Below are 20,187 nucleotides of genomic sequence, written 5' to 3'. Positions count from 1 at the left end.
ATCATACACCTTTTTCTGGATGATATTTCTGTCCTTACAATGACTATACTTCTTCACTTCACCGTGCTAACAACTTTGCGTGGCCTCTAAGTTTTTGTCCATGCTTCATCCAAACATCATTTGTATCCTTTTCATTGTTTGTCAGGAAAAACAGTGTGCTCATAGAGTCCTACGCACATCACTGCTTACAATCAATAATAAAAGTTGTATTCTTTTCCTCTGAAAAAGAATGCATTTGCCTTTGTGCATTAAAACAGTTGCACTGAACCCAGAGATTTTTCTAGACATTTTTGTTATGCAACACCTTAAACATTTCCTGGTGAAGGAGCAATTTTCTACCTGGAGAGCTGAAGCCTACAGACAACTTGAGTCATCCTCTACCTCTGGGGGACAAGATGGCATGTTGCAAGCCTTTTAATTGAGCAAAGAACACAACCACCCTATTTCCCTACCATCTGGACTAAGAAATAGCTCCAGTTCACACCAGGAGCAATTCATACCTCTCTGCCTACAAACGCTATTGACATTCACATATCTGCCTAGAAGCCCTAGGAGGCATCTTTGCAGCTGCTGCTCCTTCAGCAGCCCTACTCATGTTTAGGAGGAACCGTCTGGGTTCTTTTTTTTTGAGACACAACAGCAGCAAGACTTCTTAGCAGCCAAAAACATAGCTCTTCCAAATGCAAAAAGTCAGCATTTACAATGTGGAAAAAAGAAAAAAACAAACCCCAAACTTACTAGAGGTGCAGAACTTCACTGAGGATTTAATTATACCCGCAAGTCATGCTCTTAGCAGGATCCAGGTTTATCAGAAGTTATGTAATAGCATTTACATTGCTTGCTGCTGCTGCTGCTGCTGCTGCTGCTGCTGCTGCTGCTGCTGCTGCTGCTGCTGCTCCTCCTCCTCCTCCTCCTCCTCTCGCTTCACTTCCTCCTCAATCACCCTAGGCTGCTGTGCTGCTGAGCTTTTTACAGCTCAAATTTGCACCAGCTGTTGCAGTTTCAGCCTCCCATTGCCAAGGGAATGTCTCTGCTTGCGTGTGCTGGCTTCGGTATATGCTTAGAGCAAAGATGCTGCCTACAGGAATGAAAACTTTTTGCTTGAAAAAGTGTTATATGCATAGACCTTAACCATACCCATAGGTTGAACCTCAGACAATGTTCCTCCAGCCACTGCCCTGGCAAAATAATTTCTGACTGCAAAGCCCTCTTTGCAGGCTATGCTTTCCATTGGCTGCCCTTTGCCAGCCCGTCTGCATTTTGCTGGCCCACCTGTTGCACTTCCAGGGACTTGTGTTTTCTCCTACATGGTTTGTCCATCCTCAGTCTCTGATGAGTTGCTGCTTGCAGCGACATCTCAGGCAAGAGATCCCATGGAAACCCATGCCTCTTCCTCCCTAGCTTCAAGAAGTTGTGCATCTTTTAGGGCATAGCTGGAATACAGGAATGTTTATGCTAACCAGCACCTTCTCTTGCTATTTGAGAAGCTCTACCAAAATAGGTGGCCTGGCTTATTTCTACCCTGTGTGGTGTTAACCTGTGCAGGAGGTGAACCCTGCGCTCTGAGGTTCATGCTGGGAAGTCAAATACTGTCAATATCTGAAGGGACAGGAAGATGTTCAGAATAATAATATCTACTCTGCAGAGATTTTCATGGGCACACAAAATACAATTGCTCTCATGTGGCATTTTGAGCTCTGTGCACAAATCTGCAGCCTGAGTTTTGGTTGAACCAGGTACTCCATGTGCTGCTGGCAACCCAAGATGTGCAGTGCACATCTGAACTCCTTTAAGCTAATGACTTTAATCATCAATGACCCATCCTCTCTGAATATTTCCACTTCTTAGTCTACAGCTGTTTCTGCAACCTTTTAAATGGCAGACAGCATGTTAGTAGAGACAAAAAGATTAATACTTATGCAACAGGGGAAGATTACTACAGGAATATTACTCTGATATTTGTCTTGCCTGTATTTGTAAAACACAATTTAAAGCAGACACTTCCATCTCTGCAGCAGATACCGGGTAACTTTGAAAGTTAAAAAGTTAAAAAGAATTCTGGTTTAACTTGAAAGGCGAGAAAGCAGAGGTAAGAAACACTCATTCAGAAAATCTGTATTTAAATGTCTAGTTTTGTCTTCTATCCCTCTACTGCAATCCCAACATGCTTCCACATACTGGAGTTCAGAGATGCTGCATGAAAGTAATCACAGCACTTGTCGTAGTAACACCCTGGCTTCACAGCAGACCTGACTTTGTGATATGAGTGGGTGCATTTTGAAGGGGGTTGGTATTGGAACTTTTGAGGTTCAGATCAGTATTAGAAAAAGTCTCCAGAGCTGAATAAAGTTCCATTCTCTGTCAAAATAAAAAAGCATGGGTAACAGGTTTTTTTTGTTTGTTTTTTTTTTTTTAATAAGGAATGTTGTCAGTCCTATTTTATTATGCGTAATAGAAGGAGGTGAAAAAAATCAATATAAGCACTGTATCTAACCTATTTAAAACTACAATCACAATGTTATCTGAATGCCTTACAACATTGTTTAAATCCAACAAGTAGACAAGAAAACAACAAATCTATGCAGGGTTTTTTATACATATGGTGAGAAAATTTGCGAAGTGTTAAAATATATTTTCTGTTCTGTATGTTTCTGGTACAAGGAAGTGATGTGTAGAATACTGTATATTTATGAACAGAGCCTTGACTTATACAAGCAATAATCGACTTCAAAACATACAATGTATATCTTAAAATATCCCCTAGAGCTGCTCATATAAAGTCAAATCCAGCACCTACTAAAATTCAGCCAGCTGACTCTCTTTAACTCCAGTGGGCATGTGACTAAGCCCATGATAATTGTGAAGTACCTGACAGTCTAATTGTATTCATATGAAAAAAATCACATTGCATAGATTTAAACAGGAAGACATGCAATAACAAGACAAGTCACAGTATAGCAAAACCTTGTTTCTTTGGTGAAACAGAAGCAGATATAAAAGTTACAAAGATTTTAGACTTTCATTCACAAAAAAACAGACATTCACATTATACACTATACAAGATAATAATATAAATAGAGAAAAGTATTATGTGCATTGTTTGGGGGCGAGGGGTGGGGAATGAACCGGCCAACACAGTGACGCACAGCCAGGTTGAGCGCACGAAGATTGGGTACACTCAATGGAGCAGTCACTTCAATTTCTTAAGTGATGTTTTCTGGAACTGTAATTACTGTTCCCAATGAGCTATGGCAAGGTCGCTCCATGGGCAGCTCTGTCTAGTACAAACTTTAACATGTTGGCTGGGTTTCAATTCTTTTCCTTTCCCTTTCAACTTTTTGCATCATATCCCCACACTAACACAAAGGCGTAATGTCCCGCCTGTGTTTGTATTTGTAATGTTATTTTAAAAGGTATATCATAGGGAACATACTGTTCTTTATTTTCTTTTTTTTTTTTTTATTTTTTTTTTGTCCTGTGCCCAAAGGTGTGCAAGGCACTTTGCAGAAATAACAGTCCTTTCTGTGGAGAGGTCGTTTCAAACGTTACCTTCTACACTTACTGTACATATCCAGGTCAGTCATCGAGCTGACCAGGGTAAGAAATCATAATAGAAAACTCCTACGTAGACACTGCACCAACTACAACCTATAATCTCTGTGCACACACTTCTTTCTAGAAAGCCAAGATTCTGATTCTTCTGTAAGTCACACAGTTCTCACCCATCTAACCGCAAACAAATGATCCTGTTTAGCAGGAATTCTGTTCTGCAGGGAAATAGCAGTTGAACTGGAAGATGGTTCCAAAAGTGGAGCTCAGGGGCTAATACTGCACTGGCGAGCTCTTTTAATCTTCTTTGCATGGGTAAAATAACATCCAATAAATTAAATCAGTATGGCTTACTTCATTTATTTATGTACGCTTCACAGCTGCAGCATTCATACACAAACATTCATTACTTTATAAAAAGATTAAAAAATGGTTATATATACAAAATTATTTACTTTTTTGATTTTTGTTTGTTTTTTACAAAAAAAATCCCCCAAACACCAGGTCTATCTCCATTTTAGAATGCAGAGACCTGTAATATAGACCTTGTGGTTAATGTCGTGAAAGTAAATTTTTTTCTTTTTTTTTTCTTTTTTTGTTCCTTTTCAAAAAAGTGGCCTTGGTTGATAAAGTTAATGTATTAGCACTTGGATTTTTACAGGCCCTCCTTGTCATACACAACTCCTCCATGCAGTCCTTTCTCATGAATGGTGAAGCTGGAACGGAGAGCAGAAAAAAAGTTCCACATTGCAGTCCCTAGTTCATGCTTCATGCCACTTTTATGTGCTCTGTCTAAACTTTGCATCCCATGGACAAAAACTGTACCTTGGATGGGAATTGGCACAGTTCCCATAAAAAAAAAAAAAAAGTCATGTAACTTGTGTGTTTATCTTCACCTGATAATAGCAAATTTCAGTCAGCGAAGTTATTTCAACCATTTCCAGCCTAGGTAAACAACATAAAAACAACGTCATAAATGACTGAAGACCTCTGAGGCCGTTCTAACCATAAATATGCCTGAAATTAGTGTGACTTTTCATTTTATATACAGGATTTTAAAAACAACACACAATTAAACAACATTAAAATCATCTTATTTACATTTTCATTGGTGCTAAAATCGAGCTGTTTAAATATTGCAGAAGGCTGGTATATATCATAAAATGGTCCACACTGATGGCATATAGAAAACTAATAATCTTTATAGGCTGGAAATGGTTTCCTTTTATCCCCATAAGCACTTCTCCTTTTTTTTTTTTTTAATTTTCTGATAAACACCATATTTTTGCAAAATGCATTGTGAATACCGCAGTCCATAGTTTCAAAACAATTTGATAATACTCCTATAAGTGATAGAAAAGGCACAGAAAGTTATGACTTTGGCTGAAATGGTGGAAATCCCCATTCACCATTTAGCTCTCAGCGCCTTGAGTCCTGCCACGTCCTGATCCAACGATGATAGTGTTTTGATGAATTTAACGATGTTCCCTTTCCTGATGAAGAATGTTTATAGTAGTATTTCTTAGAGTAAGTCCTTTGGTATGTGGACGCTGCAATGAGAAGAAGGAAGAAAGGGAAATTAATTTAAAATTATTTAATTATGAATGGGCTGGCTACACTTTGTTACAGTTTCATTTATTCTTGATTAATTAGAGGGTTGACAAATGACTAACTGGTACTATGACCATGTTACAGACAGGAGAAACATCTTTTACACACAGTTAGGCCACAGTCACAGAAAGAATTGTTAGTGTTATTAGGAACCTGTTGATTTCAGGGGCTTTGTATGAGTGTTGTTTACTTTAAAAGAATCTTAGTGGCTTCTGTAAAAACAGAAGAGGAACATTTTGATTAGTTTTGGATGCCTGGTGTTTTTTCCTGCAGGTAGAGTGAGCAGTATTGCTGTCACAATCTGTCATACCAGATTTTTACTTCTCTTAAAATATACGTTCATTACTTATTAATCTTAAATTAGTCTATTGTTTGTGATTCAGCACCAGTTTGCTTTCCAAGAACTCACGATTCATGCAAGTAATTTTAGGCATATCCCATCTTCCATTCCCTTGACACCGGATGGTTGGAATATGGCGCTGGATGAAGCCATCTTTGCAGTGATATCTAATAAGGGAGTTGATCTCATAACGAGGTTTCATCTTCCCAAAGGTCTTTGCATTTTCCACAACAGGAGGCTGCCCGCAAGCAACTGAAAGAAAGAGAGAACATAACCCAAAACATCATTTTGTAAATGCGCTTCTGAATACGGTACTGGCCTCTAAACCCTGGCTAAGGGAAGATGTCAAGGGACTTCAGATAGACTCCCAAGAGACACATCCAAATAAGGACAGGGAGATCAGTCTTTTCTGTAGTTCTTCAGTCTTGTAGACCAAATATAGTAATGATGAAAATTGGAAAACAGCAGATAGTATGGTTAGTATTGCCTTTTTGGTTTAAGTTTCTGATGTAAATTTGAGCCAAGAAGGTTGGCATACTCACACAAAGAAGTGATTTTCATTGGAAAGCTGCAAAACCTGAAAACCTGTGAAGTTATTACAGGCATTTAAGAACCAAGTCTCATTTTCAATACTTCTCATGTCTTCCTCAACAACAGACTATTTAAATGCACTTAAAACTGATGCAGCTGTCAAGGCCCAGAGAACATGTTAACAAAAAGTTGTAAATGGTAATTGAGAACAATGGAGGGCTCACAAGATTTTGCCTGCTTCTTTACTTTCCCAGTCTGAAGAGGCAGAGGCAATTCCTAAAGTATTTTTGCACAGCTCCTAGTAACAGTCCGGTTTCCTGTAAGTATCAGTTCTAACAGTGTATAAACCAAATGTTCATTTCAGATTCCAGCAGTACCATTAAAGTAGATGGTTTTAGAAAAAAGGAAAACAAAGATCAGCATTACTTGATGGGTGAAAAGTATGCTCAACTGAAGCTGAAGAGCTAACCACATACCAGTGGTCATCTGCCTGCTCTGACTGCCTACCAATATTCTGCTGCCCACATACTTCACAGTGATGCCATCCCAGGAAAGAGGAGTTGGTAATATTTTCATGGTATGCAACTAAAGCAGGCCTGCCAGGTACATGAATGACTCTCTTGCTGATATCTGTACCTAAGAAGAAAGTTGCCTGGTTTTAACCAAGAGTTTCCACTGTGTACAATTTTGGGCCTGACTCAAGAACAGATTAGGTGGAGATGTAATATGTGGATACAGACGAAAGATGACTTTGTGAGGCTAACTCAGTTGAGAGCTCACTGCACTGGTCACCAGAAATCAGCTAGAATTTGTCATTTTAACTTTATAATACTGGAATTTAGTCAGTTATGTTATTGTTACTGGAAAGTTTGTACCTGTTCCTTTCTTGCAGGTATAGGTAAGGTGATAATTGCATGGTACATCATTCCACTGCCCATTCTCATGCCATATTATAACAACACAGTCTTCTCCAGCAGAAAAGAAGCTGTCTGGCTGGTTTGGTCGCCAGTTCTCATATTGCTGCAGAAAAGAGGAGCAAAACCATTATTCCCAGTGCTGGAGTATATTTACATTCCATTTTGCAGAAGAACACACAATATTACCTTTGGTGAAGAGCAGTTTAAATTGTTTGATTCAGGCTGTTAAGCACTAACTAAACAAAGCTAGATTTATAATATCCTTCCACTCTTAACAAATTATCTCAATGGGAAAAAATACTCTGATCTAACTTCTCACTGACTGCAAACTGATGTCAGGTGAACAAAACAGAGTGACACAATTCAGTGCAAGCAAAACCTGATCCTAAGTGTGTTGAAACACACTCTTTCCTACACAGACATGAAGTGGAATGCCAGGAAATGCAGTAAATTGCCCATAGCCCTCGTTAGTCCACATCTACTAAATGGCAAATTACCCGCTAGCTTCTCAGACTTAAATTATTTATTCTCTGACCTCATTTAATGAAGTCATTCAATGAGATGACGTGCAGAATTAGGTGTAAAATAATTAAAGGTGTCAGAATGTGCCCCCAGACCATTGCAGATTGATATTTCCATTAAAAAGGCCTAGGTGGCAGACTGAGCATATGCAGCAGCCTTTCAGCTTTAGAAATGGTCATCCAAATTCTGCCCTCTGTAGAAAAACTAACTCCAGACATCCATGAATATATATGGATAAAACCGGAAACTGGCACACTAGTTTTAGAAGTAGAAGTCTGATTGTTGGTATGTGACAAAAGAAAAGAACCTTTAAATGGCTGAAAAATATCTTTAGCATAAAAATATAGTTTCTTAGCACCTGGACACACATCTGGCATATCAATTTGGGCAGGCTCTGTTCTTTGGATCCAATCTGGCTACATGTAGGTCTGCACTTATTTAGCTACACAGCTCTGCAGCTTCCAGCTCTGCATGTACCTAAAGATATGTCCCAACCAAGAGCTGTAGATGCTGGCTGCTGGCAGGCTATGCACAGCTACATGCATGGGCTAAACCACATTTGTTCCACTCTTTCAAGCATAGCTAAGCTCATCATTGCACGATGTCATTTTTGGATGCAAATTAGGGAGGATTCAGTCTGTTTTTTCAATCGAAAAGCAGGAAAAATAGAAACAAAGGGCGTGTCGCACCAATTGAAAATCTGTGCAGTAGTCCTTAGTAGGGGACATATAGCCTAATATCCTTGCAGTCAGCAGAGGTGGGATTATCTTTATCCCACTTCTTGTTTCATCTTGATCTCAAATGAAGCACAGTAATTTGAGATTTGAATAACATTATGTAAAGAAAAGCAAGAGAATATTTGGGAAACTATTCTTAGTGATTTTCTTTGGGATTTCTGTTGTGTCATTCCAAGAAGAATTTAATGAAGTATAAAAATAGATATCTGAAAGAACTGGAATTCACATAAACGCCAGACATTAACCAAGCAACAAACCCCTTGTATGGTCAAAATGACACTGTTTCGACAGTGCTTATATTTTCCTCAGTGCTTACATCTTTCTGTCTAGAGCTGGCCCATATAAATGTCATAAAAGTTTAGCTTTCTATTTTCTTAACTTAATGAAATAACAACTATTCACTGCCTGGGTGAAAACATTTTAGAAATAAAGTTAACATACCCCACACAAGTAGTATTTACCTTACAATGAATCAAACTATGAAAAAAAAGAGTTAAATACTTAACCTTTTCCTACCACGTGTCATCTTACGCATCACAGGTTTTAATTATCCAAGCAATTTAATAATGATGGTCTAAATAAATTCGTTCTGCACTGAATTTATTACCTCTAATAAAACATCCCCCTTTTTATGTGGAACTAACTAAGTTCCATCTCTACATTGCAGTGTTTAGTAGTCCTAAACTACAACACACACTAACTCATTTACTCAAGTCCAGAATTCAGCATTTCACATTAGCTTATAAATCAGAGTATGAGTTTTGCAAGCACAGTAGCCAAATATCATACATATGAGTCAAATGGGATCTGCGGTGTGGGGGGGCTTCCTGCAACACCTAGTGCAAAAAAAAGAAAAGCAAGCTCTTTGCATATCTCATGAGCCAGCGAGAGGAAAATGGGCAGGAAGCAATATGCCCATGCATGGTGTGTATTAACATAACTTAGAGTGCTCCAAAAGCCCTTTTCCAAAAGGGTATTTTGGAATGGTCATTGAACCAAAAGTCCAGCACCTTTTCACAGCAGAGCTGGTTAAGGATGCAGGAGCCCCATCAGAAAAGGTCATGGTATCACAGCATAGAAAGCTACTGCCTGCTAAACCAGGGATAGGTGAGTGCATGCACACACTGAAGGCTTAGGGTTGCTAATGGTACTGCCCCATATATGTGCTTTATCTCCTCTACATGGGGGGCTGTGATGCACCCTCAGGAGCACCACAAAGTGTAAGGCAATGAAGGAAAATCGGTGTAGGTTTCACTTGCAAGGGAGTCTTGCAGGGAAGTCTGTCTGAGTGTTGCGGAGGTGGGGTAAGCAGAAAGAAGTGATCACCTCTCACTTTCACTTCTGAATGTCTTACTACCCAAACCAAGCAAAAAGTAAGATTTGCTAATGTAAGTCACAAGTGTATGCATGGTTGGTTACACTGCTCAGACAATGGGCAGCAACTTCTTAAGCTGAAGCAATCCAATCGCTTTCAAGAATATGCCCAGACATTCGGACACATAAAAAAATGGAAGAAAACAGCCAGGCTAGTAGTAGAAAAGTTTGATCAATAACGTCCTGACAGCAAAGGAAAGACTTCAACAAGCCTTGCAGCTGTTTCTTGTGGAAATTATACTAGAGAGCTGTTTGCTTCCATAGGGATCAGAGTGTGGGAAGGAAGGATATTTAATGGCTATTGGGGGTGTGTGAGCTGAAGGTGCTCAGCTGCTTGCCAGCTCCCACCCTAAGCACATAGACTCCATATGCTCTTACTTGCCTTGCCATAATGACCAAAATTTGTGTTTGCTTTGCTGGCAGGGCTGCAGCGTAATGGCAAAGGATTATATCTGGGCCCTGTGGTTTATACAAGAATGTCTGATATCCTCCAGTGTGACTTGCTGTTACCTCACATCTGATATCGTCATTGCATGGATTTATTTTGGCTGAATAACTCTGATTTTGCTTGGGTTTAGTGCCAGAATTGCTTAGCAGAGGAAGTTCCAGACTGCTGAATTGCTTTCTTAGGTCTCCACCCAGCTCTTCTGTAGTTTTTCAATTCCTTATTTAGCCACTGATAATGGGATAATGATACAAAAAGATTCTCACAGTTTGAGTGGAATAAGTTGCTAGACAAATAAACTAATATTTTGCTTTCCTCTAACGGATTACATTTTTGCATGACCCTGAGCATGATTCTGGTTTCCCTTACACTAGTGTGAATCAGGGGTGACTGCAATATCTCCAGTAAATCTACATCAGCAAAAAATTAATGGGAAAGAACCAAGTCCCCTAAGTCACATACTGATTTGCACTGTTTTCAAAGGTATACCTTACAATCTCTCATACCAAGTGTGTTAAGTGTAAAGACTCCCCTGCCCTTGCAATAAGTGCAGTTGGCATCTAAGATACTGGGGTCATAATTATTCTGTTGGGAAACACTGCTCAAAATATCCTGAACAAGATGCCCTTTTTGAAGTGGCTATGCCATTTGAGATCCTTGTATTACAATGTATTGCTGTATTTTAGAAAAGTATATTGTACAAAAATAAAAAAAAAACCACCCTACGTTAATTCCTTGGCAGCATGTACCATTCAGATTTGTTTGTTTTTTAAGATCACGTCCAAAAAAGATCAGCCATATTCACAGATGAGCCAAAAACTGCTGGCGTCATTCCAGCCACCCTGCTGCTAGGTTATATCTTCATGTAAACTGTTAATTGTCTCAGCAGACCAATGAGACCTCACTAAGGAGCACCGTGTTTGAATTGATAAAGCTCAAGACATCCTTTTGCCAACAACCAAGCTTCAGTCGACTTCTTTAGCAATACTCTTAGCGGTATCATTCATAATATATGACTTATGTTTCTGAAAACCTAGAGATTCAAACGCTAAGTTAATACATGGAAGAAAAGCTGCTACAACCCTTTTAGACCTGAGCAGAAATACTTAACACTGCGTGATCGCACAGAGGGACCTGAAAACTGTTACTACACCAGTTTTTAAGGAACATTTCCATAACTTAGGTGAAGTTTTCCCCTGGATTAAAATGCAAAGCACTGCCAGGCTGTACATTTTAGGACATAGAATCTTAATTATGTACATGACTCAAAATGTACTTCAAAGGAGGTTTGGCCCACTACACTTTTCTCCTCCAGGTATAAAGCATGGTTTGCTGAGGTGGCTGTGGAGAGGGAAGTTCAAAGCAATGCAGGGGAGTGAAGGCTGGAAGCACACACCTTAGGCTCAGGCAGACACCACTGCACCAGCCCATCTGCAAAGCTCTCAACATCCATGATGGCAAGAGACTTGAGTTTATTTATCTAAAACTTGAGGTTTCTGTGTAATCACGTAGCTGCAGGACCTAGCCTTGGGGACAAGATTTTGGTCCCTGTACATTCATTTTGTCCTTTGGGAGCCACATCATGGAGTCTTCCCATCATTTCAGGCTGAAAACTGGAGCTCCTGTTATACTCTTTATGCCTTTAATTATACTGTAATAATTAATTAAACTTTCCTGGACAGTTTTTTTTTTGTTGAAACCAAAGCTGGCACCGACACATTGGATTTACTTGTTCTAGCTTTCTCTGCTAAAGACCACTGAAAATTTTCCTGTAGAAAGAGAGTGGATGTTCTATGGGTTAGAGCTGCAACTAAGACAGCGTTCAGTTCTTCAGGCTTCCTACATAGTGCATTAGTGCATTAGACAATGCACTTGGCTGGCTGATTCCCAGTCTGTAAAACAGTGACAATGTATTCTCTTGCCTCACAGGAGGAGCTTGGGTATGATGGTTACAAGAGCCCACGAAGACATTTTATTAAGTTAAGTTCCACATTTTTGGGGATGTTTTCCTTATATGGCATTGAATTAACTCACAGCCATAATCTGCCAGTTGGGTGACAGGCTAACTTTTCACATAGGTTAAATCTAAGAAAGCCAGGATTATAGCAAGAGCTGTAAAGCAGCTAACTTTATTAGCTAGTCACTACTTTTTCTCATTCAGATGGCTGCTAAATAAACTGAATGAGCATAGCCTTCCCATCATGAAGAAGATCCTACATTGTGAGAGATTTGTTATTTAAATTTTCAGATAACCAGCCGTATTTGGGGGACTCATTTCCTTATTAATGACTAATCCACTCAGCTCTTTCAGATGTTTGCACTGCCACGGTGAGTCTACGAGTAAGCAGTATCTCAGCTTTGTGACACTCATTTGGAAATTTCAGCTATTCCTTTATCTCCAAAAGGCACACCAAGTGGCTGAGATCAATCACTTGGATTTTGCATTCCAAAATAGTCAACAAGCACAGTGTTTAATGAAGCACAACAAAATAAACTACTGATGCAAACAAAACTTTACTGCTTGACCTGCTTATTGTGTAAAGGCCAATAACCTTTTGTGCATACCTAAAGCTAGGAAATAATTTACTTGAAATACATCTATTTAGATTTACGGGGTTAATGGTTTTTTCCTTCTGGGAGAAGGAAGCATGTTTTCAGCATGTTTACACAAGCTTGAAGTACAAATCTGTCTTCGCACTTTTTGGCACTTGTAATTTCCAATGTGATATTTGTTTTCTTTCATTCTGGCTGCTTCCCTATCTGATTGCTTTTTAATGCAAGACTAATGAGGCAAATCAAAAAAACAAGGAAAGATGTAGGGACTGGCTGACTGGACACTGTCTGTGCCATTTCATCTTAAAGTAAAGCAACATTTCCTGCCTGGTATTTATCACTAAACAAGCTGAAACCACCACTGCAAAGCTTACTGGCTATTGTCCTTTTTTTATTCCCATAACTCTTCTAAGAACAGGAATACACTTTTTTCACAATAGCAGACAAAATCTTTGAAATCTTTATCAGGAAAGCCCCTGAACACATCCCTCGCTGTTATAATTGGATAGCTTAACTAAAAATTACATCTCATTTTCAGTAAGTCCTGTCAATTGCCCAGTTTTATAGGCTGGCTGAACTACAAGAAGATCAGCGGAAGGTTACAATGAGTATATGGATCCGTTTAGAAAACCCTCATTTGTGTCCCATGCTGTTATATAGCACTGATTCTGTTACATGAGACACTCATGGGAAATTTGAAAGAGATTGCATTTCCTTTCGATAGGAAAAAAATCAAACAGATTACTGTGAAGATTTGGCAATGTCTGAAATACTTCCACTAAGTTCACCTAGTATTTAAATGCATTCACATACTGGGAAAGACAAGAAACTACCTTATAGCATAGGCTCTGTTTCACTTAATTTCACCCCAGTCCTGCAAAGGATTTTTCTGTTTAATTTTATGAATGGGAGCAGTCTGACAGATCTCACCAAAAGCATTCATGAGATTAAAAATTCCATTCAGTGAGTGTTTAAGCATATACCTTGCTTTAAAGACATAGGTGGTGCCCTAAACTCTATAGGGTAGATCACATGCACAATTCAGACACAGGCTACAACAACTTGCTGAAGGAGGGACCAAGCTAAGTGCGTTGGTAAATCTTTCCTGGGAGAATTTCTAGTCAATTTGAAAACAACTGTTATATTTAAACTTATCTACACGTACCCACAAAAATCACATGTCATGATCCTGATATTTTTTAGATCATAGTTGAATGGCTTCCCTCAAGCCCTTAATCTGGGTTTTATTTGCATGGGATTTGGGAAACTGGCAGGATTTGGATCAGGCAGGCACCCAACACTCCCCATTACAGAGTCACAATGTGAGCAAGACAAGCTCCCAGAAGGAGCTTTGCTAAGGACCTTTGCAAAAGATTTCACTTGAAAGAGCTTTTTGGAAACAGAGCAGTGGGATGTATTGAAAAACCCTTTGATTTCCTATGCAACAGCTTGCAAAAAAAGGACTCTGAATAACGTACACTCATGTATATCCATGAATATCCACAAGCACTGAATGCAGATTGAAGAAGCAGTAAGATCTATGCAAAAATAAGTTAATTTGGGAAAGCAATCTAAGGAATACAAATGAAAAGTGTAAAAAAGGCTAGCTGATGAAGCTGAAACATTAAAGCACTATCAATCCTATCTTTTGGGGGGAGTTGGTCATGTGGTGGAGCAGATGACTAGCTCTTTGACTTTTTTAAAAACAATACCACAGTATGACAACTTTTCCATAAGAAACAGAAAACAGTAAGTACGGCAAGAAACTCCCACTAGATGGCAATGTCTACTCACTACTGACTCAAGCTACTAACTTTAAGTAGTTCCAAAATAATAATTACTCAGAAAAGATATCTCTTTTATTAAGTCTTTAAAAGATAATTGAAACCAGTGGACACAACTCCACTGATTTTTGTCTGCTCTGTTCCAACTCTTCTTAGAGTAATAACTTTCATCGTGGTTCACGCACTCCCTAGTTCAATTTTATGGGTATACTGTGTGTGCTAGGCTTTCAGAAGTTGCTTAGTACAGAGACTGCAAAATGAGTGGCAAAGAGCTGGTGAAATTCTCTTGTTAACGGGCAGGTGTTTTACTGTGGAAGAAAAGTATGGTAAGGTGTTAAATGTTGGTTGGTATAATACATGTTCTTTGGGAGTCTCACTAACATAATTATAGATTATCAACATGATGCAAATTGCATGGGGTGTGACTTATTCTTTTTGTGCACAGATACCAGGAGAGCCGCTGAAAAAAGGAAAATCCTTCACTTTGTCATTTATGTCAACAATTACTGCAGGTTTGAAGCTGTCCAAGAGTTTTAGCCCAGAGCCAACCATAACGAGGCTCTGAAGTAACTGCTGACCCCCCTGGTAAAAATGAGACAAAAAACCACTTTGTCCAAGAGGGCCTCCTTACTGCCTACGACATACTGAACTAAAAATATACCTGTCATTAATAACACTATATAGTTCTCCTCCATTTAAATGCAGGTCAAATGAACATCTTAAAAAGAGCCGTAATGACTGACTGCAGCACAAACCCAAAACATTTGGTAGATTTAAAATCTCCTTCTCCAAGGATCCTGTGGGACATGGGCACAATGAGCTTTTTGTTTGCAGTTGACTACAGTACTTTTTAGTTTGTTTGCTTTATTCAACCCTCAGAGGCAGGCTCCTTCCCTACAATACTACATGCCTTTTGAAGGTTTTTGTGTTCAATAAAGTTACTCTTTCTGAGAGGGGTGCAGTTACAGATTTGCTCAAGTTAAAGCATTCTAATTCACTGACCAATAAAGAAAGTAAAAGAGAGGGCTTTGTTTTTGCCAGAATTAAACTTCTGTTTTGTTTTGTGGTTTTTTGTTTTTTTTTTTTTTTTAATGTAGCTACCTAACACTGACAACCTGAGGTCCAGCTTTGCAAAACACAAAGCATAAACGCTCCTATGCCGAAGGGAAGAAAAACTAACGTAGAGTCTCTGGACAGTTTTAAAAGTGGCAATATGCCCCATTACTTTCCTAGCTGGCAGCATTCTCCCAGTGACAGACAATCTGGCCACAGACACTAGCCAGCTCCTTATTACAGCACTAATCTTATGTAATGGGAGTGAGCTCACCGCCCTACAAAGCACTAATTATCAACAGCATTTTCCAAAGGATATGAATAACTCCCCTTGTGAGACGGAGGCCCAAGGCACAACCCCAAGTAGCTGTATGCGCTTAATCCATAACATGAATAGCTCCAAAGGACTCCTTTACCGCTGTGCCTGCTCACAAGGGTCCTTAACAGTGAAACGCCAGCAATCCAAATACAATGGAGAAGCTGCCAAAAGCAACACCAGATTTCTTCTATTTGGATGGGTGTGCTTTACAGCTGTAAAAGTTACTATTCACAGAACTAAGTGAATTATTTAAATTTAATTTCCCTAAGATATTTTCAAATGTCACATTATGTTCATTCTTCCTTTGATCAAGCCAATTATTTAATGTCTGCACTGATAATTTTGTTATTTTGTAGTTTGTATTACATCAAATTTAAAGTATACAAAGATCCATGTAGGCATGGACAAATTCCTCTTTTCACATAGTTGTGTGAGTATTTAGGCCTTGCTTTCTTCTCCTGCACCACTGTGATTTTCCAAATGTATTTGTTTCTATGACTTAGAGTTTTTTATGATAGTTGTGGGATGAAAATTGTCAATGATTCATCCTTAAAGAGTTGTTCACTATCACAGAAATGCTGGGAGAACAGTCTGCAGAAAAGTGCAAGAATAATTTTAATTCTGTAATTTTTTAAATGTAAACGAAGTCTTACACATAGCCATTTTCATTCCTGTGTAGAACGTAAATCAGAGGAAAACTAATGCTTTCCCACACCGAATGCCAACAGAACAGCCCTATATCTACACTGCAATAGAAGAAAAGCAGAGCTAACAAAACATGCTCTTTAAAATATTATTATTATTTTCTTCTGCCTCTTGTGTCTGTCAATGTAATCATACCTGAAATGTCTTGAGCAGAAATTGGCTTAATTTTCACGAAGTAATGAATAATGAAGCTCTAAAAATGTCGGGGTGCTGTGAGTTCTCTGAACACACTTCAGTACCTGCTCTCACTACCTTCACCTTTGAGACAAATTATGTGAAGTTAGGGGCTAGGCAGATACGCCAAAGTTTGCAGCTTACAAATTCCCTTCCTACCAGTCCATGCGATCTTGGATGTTTCTGGTATTCTAAGCCCATGTTTGTGGCAGTAGCCCCTAATCTCCAACTGTCACTGAATTTGCACCACAAGCGAGGGTCAAGGTTTCCTGAAAAAGCATTCACTTTTTATGTTGTACTAATACATCTGCAACCAACTCTTTTCCCTTGTTATAAAAAGGGAACAGTTGCTGCTGCCAAAGTGTTTTTCATGTGGCCCATCAGCTCCAGAACACGAATCCACCTCTCCCAACCACCGGAAACACTGAACATTTCTTCCTTTCAAAAACTGAAAAAAGAAAAGAAAAAAAAGAGAGAAAGCAGGAACACATTGTAGATGAGAAAAGATTGCTTCCTGCCATACGGATACAGTACAGCAAATCAGAAAAAATTAGATTCATATGGGTGGGCAGCAATGGATTCCACAGTTTAGTATAATTATAGCTTATTTTGTTCTGCATATTGGACAAGATAGCCTAAGCTTAGCCAAGGTGCTCCTTTGAAGACGTGCTCTGACCTTTGCCAAGAAGCTCCCAATTTGTTTTTTAAAGAAATTGCAAAAAAGACAAATATAAGCAAATTGGCCTGGTCAATAGAATCCAGTATAATGAAATGTCAGATACCTGGAAAGTAATTTGTTTCTGGAAAAGTAGCACCTGGACTGACCTGGTTGACTGCCAGCTGAATATGAGCCAACGGCATCCTGGCCTGTATCAGAAATGGTGTGGCCAGCAGGAGTAGGGAGGTGATCGTGCCCCTGTACTTGGCGCTGGTGAGGCCGCACCTCAAATGCTGTGTTCAGTTTTGGGCCACTCACTCCAAGAAGGACATTGAGGTGCTGGAGCGTGTCCAGAGAAGGGTGACGAAGCTGGTGAGGGGTCTGGAGCACAAGTCTGATGAGGAGCGGCTGAGGGAACTGGTGTTGTTCAGTCTGGAGAAGAGGAGGCTGAGGGGAGACCTCATCGCTCTCTACAATTACCTGAAAGGGGGTTGCAGAGAGGTGGATGTTGGTCTCTTCTCCCAAGTGACTAGTGACAGGACAAGAGCAAATGGCCTCAAGTTGCGCCAGGGGAGGTTCGGGCTGGATATTAGGAAAAACCTCTTCACTGAAAGAGTGGTGAAGCATTGGAACAGACTGCCCAGGGAAGTGGTGGAATCACCATCCCTGGAGGTGTTCAAGCAACGTGTGGACGTGGCACTGCAGAACATGGTTTAGTGGGCATGGTGGTGTTGGGCTGATGGTTGGACTTGATGATCTTACAGGTCTTTTCCAACCTTAAAGATTCTGTGATTCTGTTACAATTAAACTTTAGGGCATGAGAGGCATGACTCAAGTACTTTACTCATGTTATTTTGCACTTTTCAAGTCCAGTCTATGTTTGGGATGTAGTAGGCACAGCATGCTGAAAAGGTGTCTTTTACCAGGAGATTGCATAGGATTGCATAGGATTATGCTATTTTGCCTGAAAGGCGGGAAACTGCTGAGCAGTTTTAAATTAAAAACCACTTTGCAATTAAGAAATAAATCTGCCAAAATCCCCTAAAAGCACACAGATGACTATGCATCAAACACTTCAGTGAGGTAGGTCAAAAATCCTCTTCAAGTTCTCTTTGCAGGAACAGAGCCTACCATAATATGATTTAGGACTGTGCCCATTTCTATTTTGTTAGGATAATTTTCCTTGTCTTAAAAGTTCTTGTTATGGAAAACAAGTAGACTCAACACAGATATGGACAAATGTCATGTGGACCAAAAAGTTTTAAATACTATTCCTTGCTTTCTCATTGAATCTGATTGTATTTGCTTTGTTATTCAAGACACCAACATTTTCCTTGAGGAACTCTGAGAATCAGAGCATGTATGTACAAGATCACTCTTCATTTATTCCAAGACTTGCTTGCTGGCATTGTCTTTGCAAGTTGAACGTAAGTTCCAGTTGATATATGAAGAACATGTACAGGAATAGAGGGGATGTTTTGACTGCTGCTGTTTTTGATGAATTGATAACAGCCAGTATTTTTGATAGGGGTTAAAAGAAAGAATACCAAGATATCAAAATATCCCAAAAGTTAGTCCACTGCTAGGCATCTAAATAACTGTTCCTGTTTTCAGTAGGGCTGTGAGCCTGTCAAGGGTACTCTAAGTTCAGTGTAGTTTTACCAGTAAGAACCTTAATTCTATATGCTCACTTTTTAGAAATCTTGGTTACATTGTCCCACACGCCTTAAAAAGCAAACAAACTTCCCATGCCACTGAAGGGGAGTAAACTGATCTCATCCCGACACTGCACAGAAAACTGAATGGCCCTTGCTTATTTGATTGGTGAAACTATCATCAACTGATTCATGAGGTAAGGGAAATTTCTGCAACCTCATCTGAGAATTTAAGCTTTCTCACATTACTAGGCCAATGACAAAGGCGAGTTTGTCACCCTCATCTGACATGAATTTACAAGTGTGCTCAAAAAAAGTCCCCCCTGTATTTTGGGAGCCAATGGAAGTGAGACAGCAAAAGGTTTATATGCCAGTGCTGCATATGACTATCAAGTTCACAAAATGCAGCTAAGGTGAGCATGTGTATTCAATAGCTCACTGTAGTTAGAAACAACATGCAGTGCACTTGGAAGTATGTTTATTGGTTTTCACTAAGGAACTCATGTACATGCTTTGTCCAACTATCATATTTAATGGTGGCTGGCACTTAGCTTCAGCTTAAAAAATCTGGAAAAACACAACTTGGCATGAGCTGAAAATGTCAAAAAATGACTGATTTCCTTCCATTGAACTCATTGGTTGAAATACCTTTTAGGTGCAAAGAAAAAATGGTATTTGATCCCTTTTCCAGAAATTGCTAATAAAATACATGCCAACACCTGGCAAAAGAGTTCCTTTCAACATACTGAATATTTAAGTTGTGGGTTTCCTTATGTCCATGGAATATGAGTACTAAAGTAATCCAAAACTTATTCCATAATCTCCAGTGGTAGAGCCTGTGGTACAATGATTCCCAATTCTAGGGGCGGGGGGGGGGGGGTGGAGGGGGTGGTTCAGAAGAAAAACTCATGTGAAAAAGAAATTACTAAAATATATCATCACAGCTATTTCATCTGGGCAGTACTGGGGAAGCACTGAGACAACAATTCTATGCACAGCATGTCTTGCTGTTGCTGTTGTTGTTCATTTGCTTTCTCTTTTAAGTCTACCAAGCATCAGAACTATTTTTTTAAATCCATAACCTAATAAAATCATCTAAGCATGATTTTCAGATTAAATCAAGCTGTTATTGGCAGAGAATTCAAACAAATATCAAGATAACGATGAATGTACATCACTTGTAGATGCACAGTCAGCCTAAGAGATGCAATGATTTTTCTGATAGTATCTTCAAGAAAACTCTCATATCAGGGGAATCCT

The 20,187-nt window shown here is 39.3% G+C and overlaps 1 protein-coding gene across 1 annotated transcript in view; it reads right to left on the bottom strand.

The window, feature by feature from the left end:
• Positions 1–4,412: 4,412 nt before the first annotated feature.
• Positions 4,413–20,187, bottom strand: part of VCAN (versican) — a 105,788-nt gene continuing 90,013 nt past the window's right edge. Inside the window, exons 10-12 of the mRNA XM_059833511.1 lie at positions 6,907–7,051; positions 5,570–5,752; positions 4,413–5,099 (exon numbers count right to left, since the gene is read on the bottom strand). Coding sequence (XP_059689494.1) covers positions 4,969–5,099; positions 5,570–5,752; positions 6,907–7,051 — 459 coding nt within the window. The 3' untranslated portion in view covers positions 4,413–4,968. The remainder of the gene's footprint in view (positions 5,100–5,569; positions 5,753–6,906; positions 7,052–20,187) is intronic.

The sequence above is a fragment of the Gavia stellata genome, chromosome Z (assembly GCF_030936135.1).
Source record: "Gavia stellata isolate bGavSte3 chromosome Z, bGavSte3.hap2, whole genome shotgun sequence".
Taxonomy (NCBI): Eukaryota; Metazoa; Chordata; class Aves; order Gaviiformes; family Gaviidae; genus Gavia; species Gavia stellata.
The sequence above is the reverse complement of the archived record's forward strand: the minus strand, read 5'-3'. Positions and strand labels throughout refer to the sequence as shown.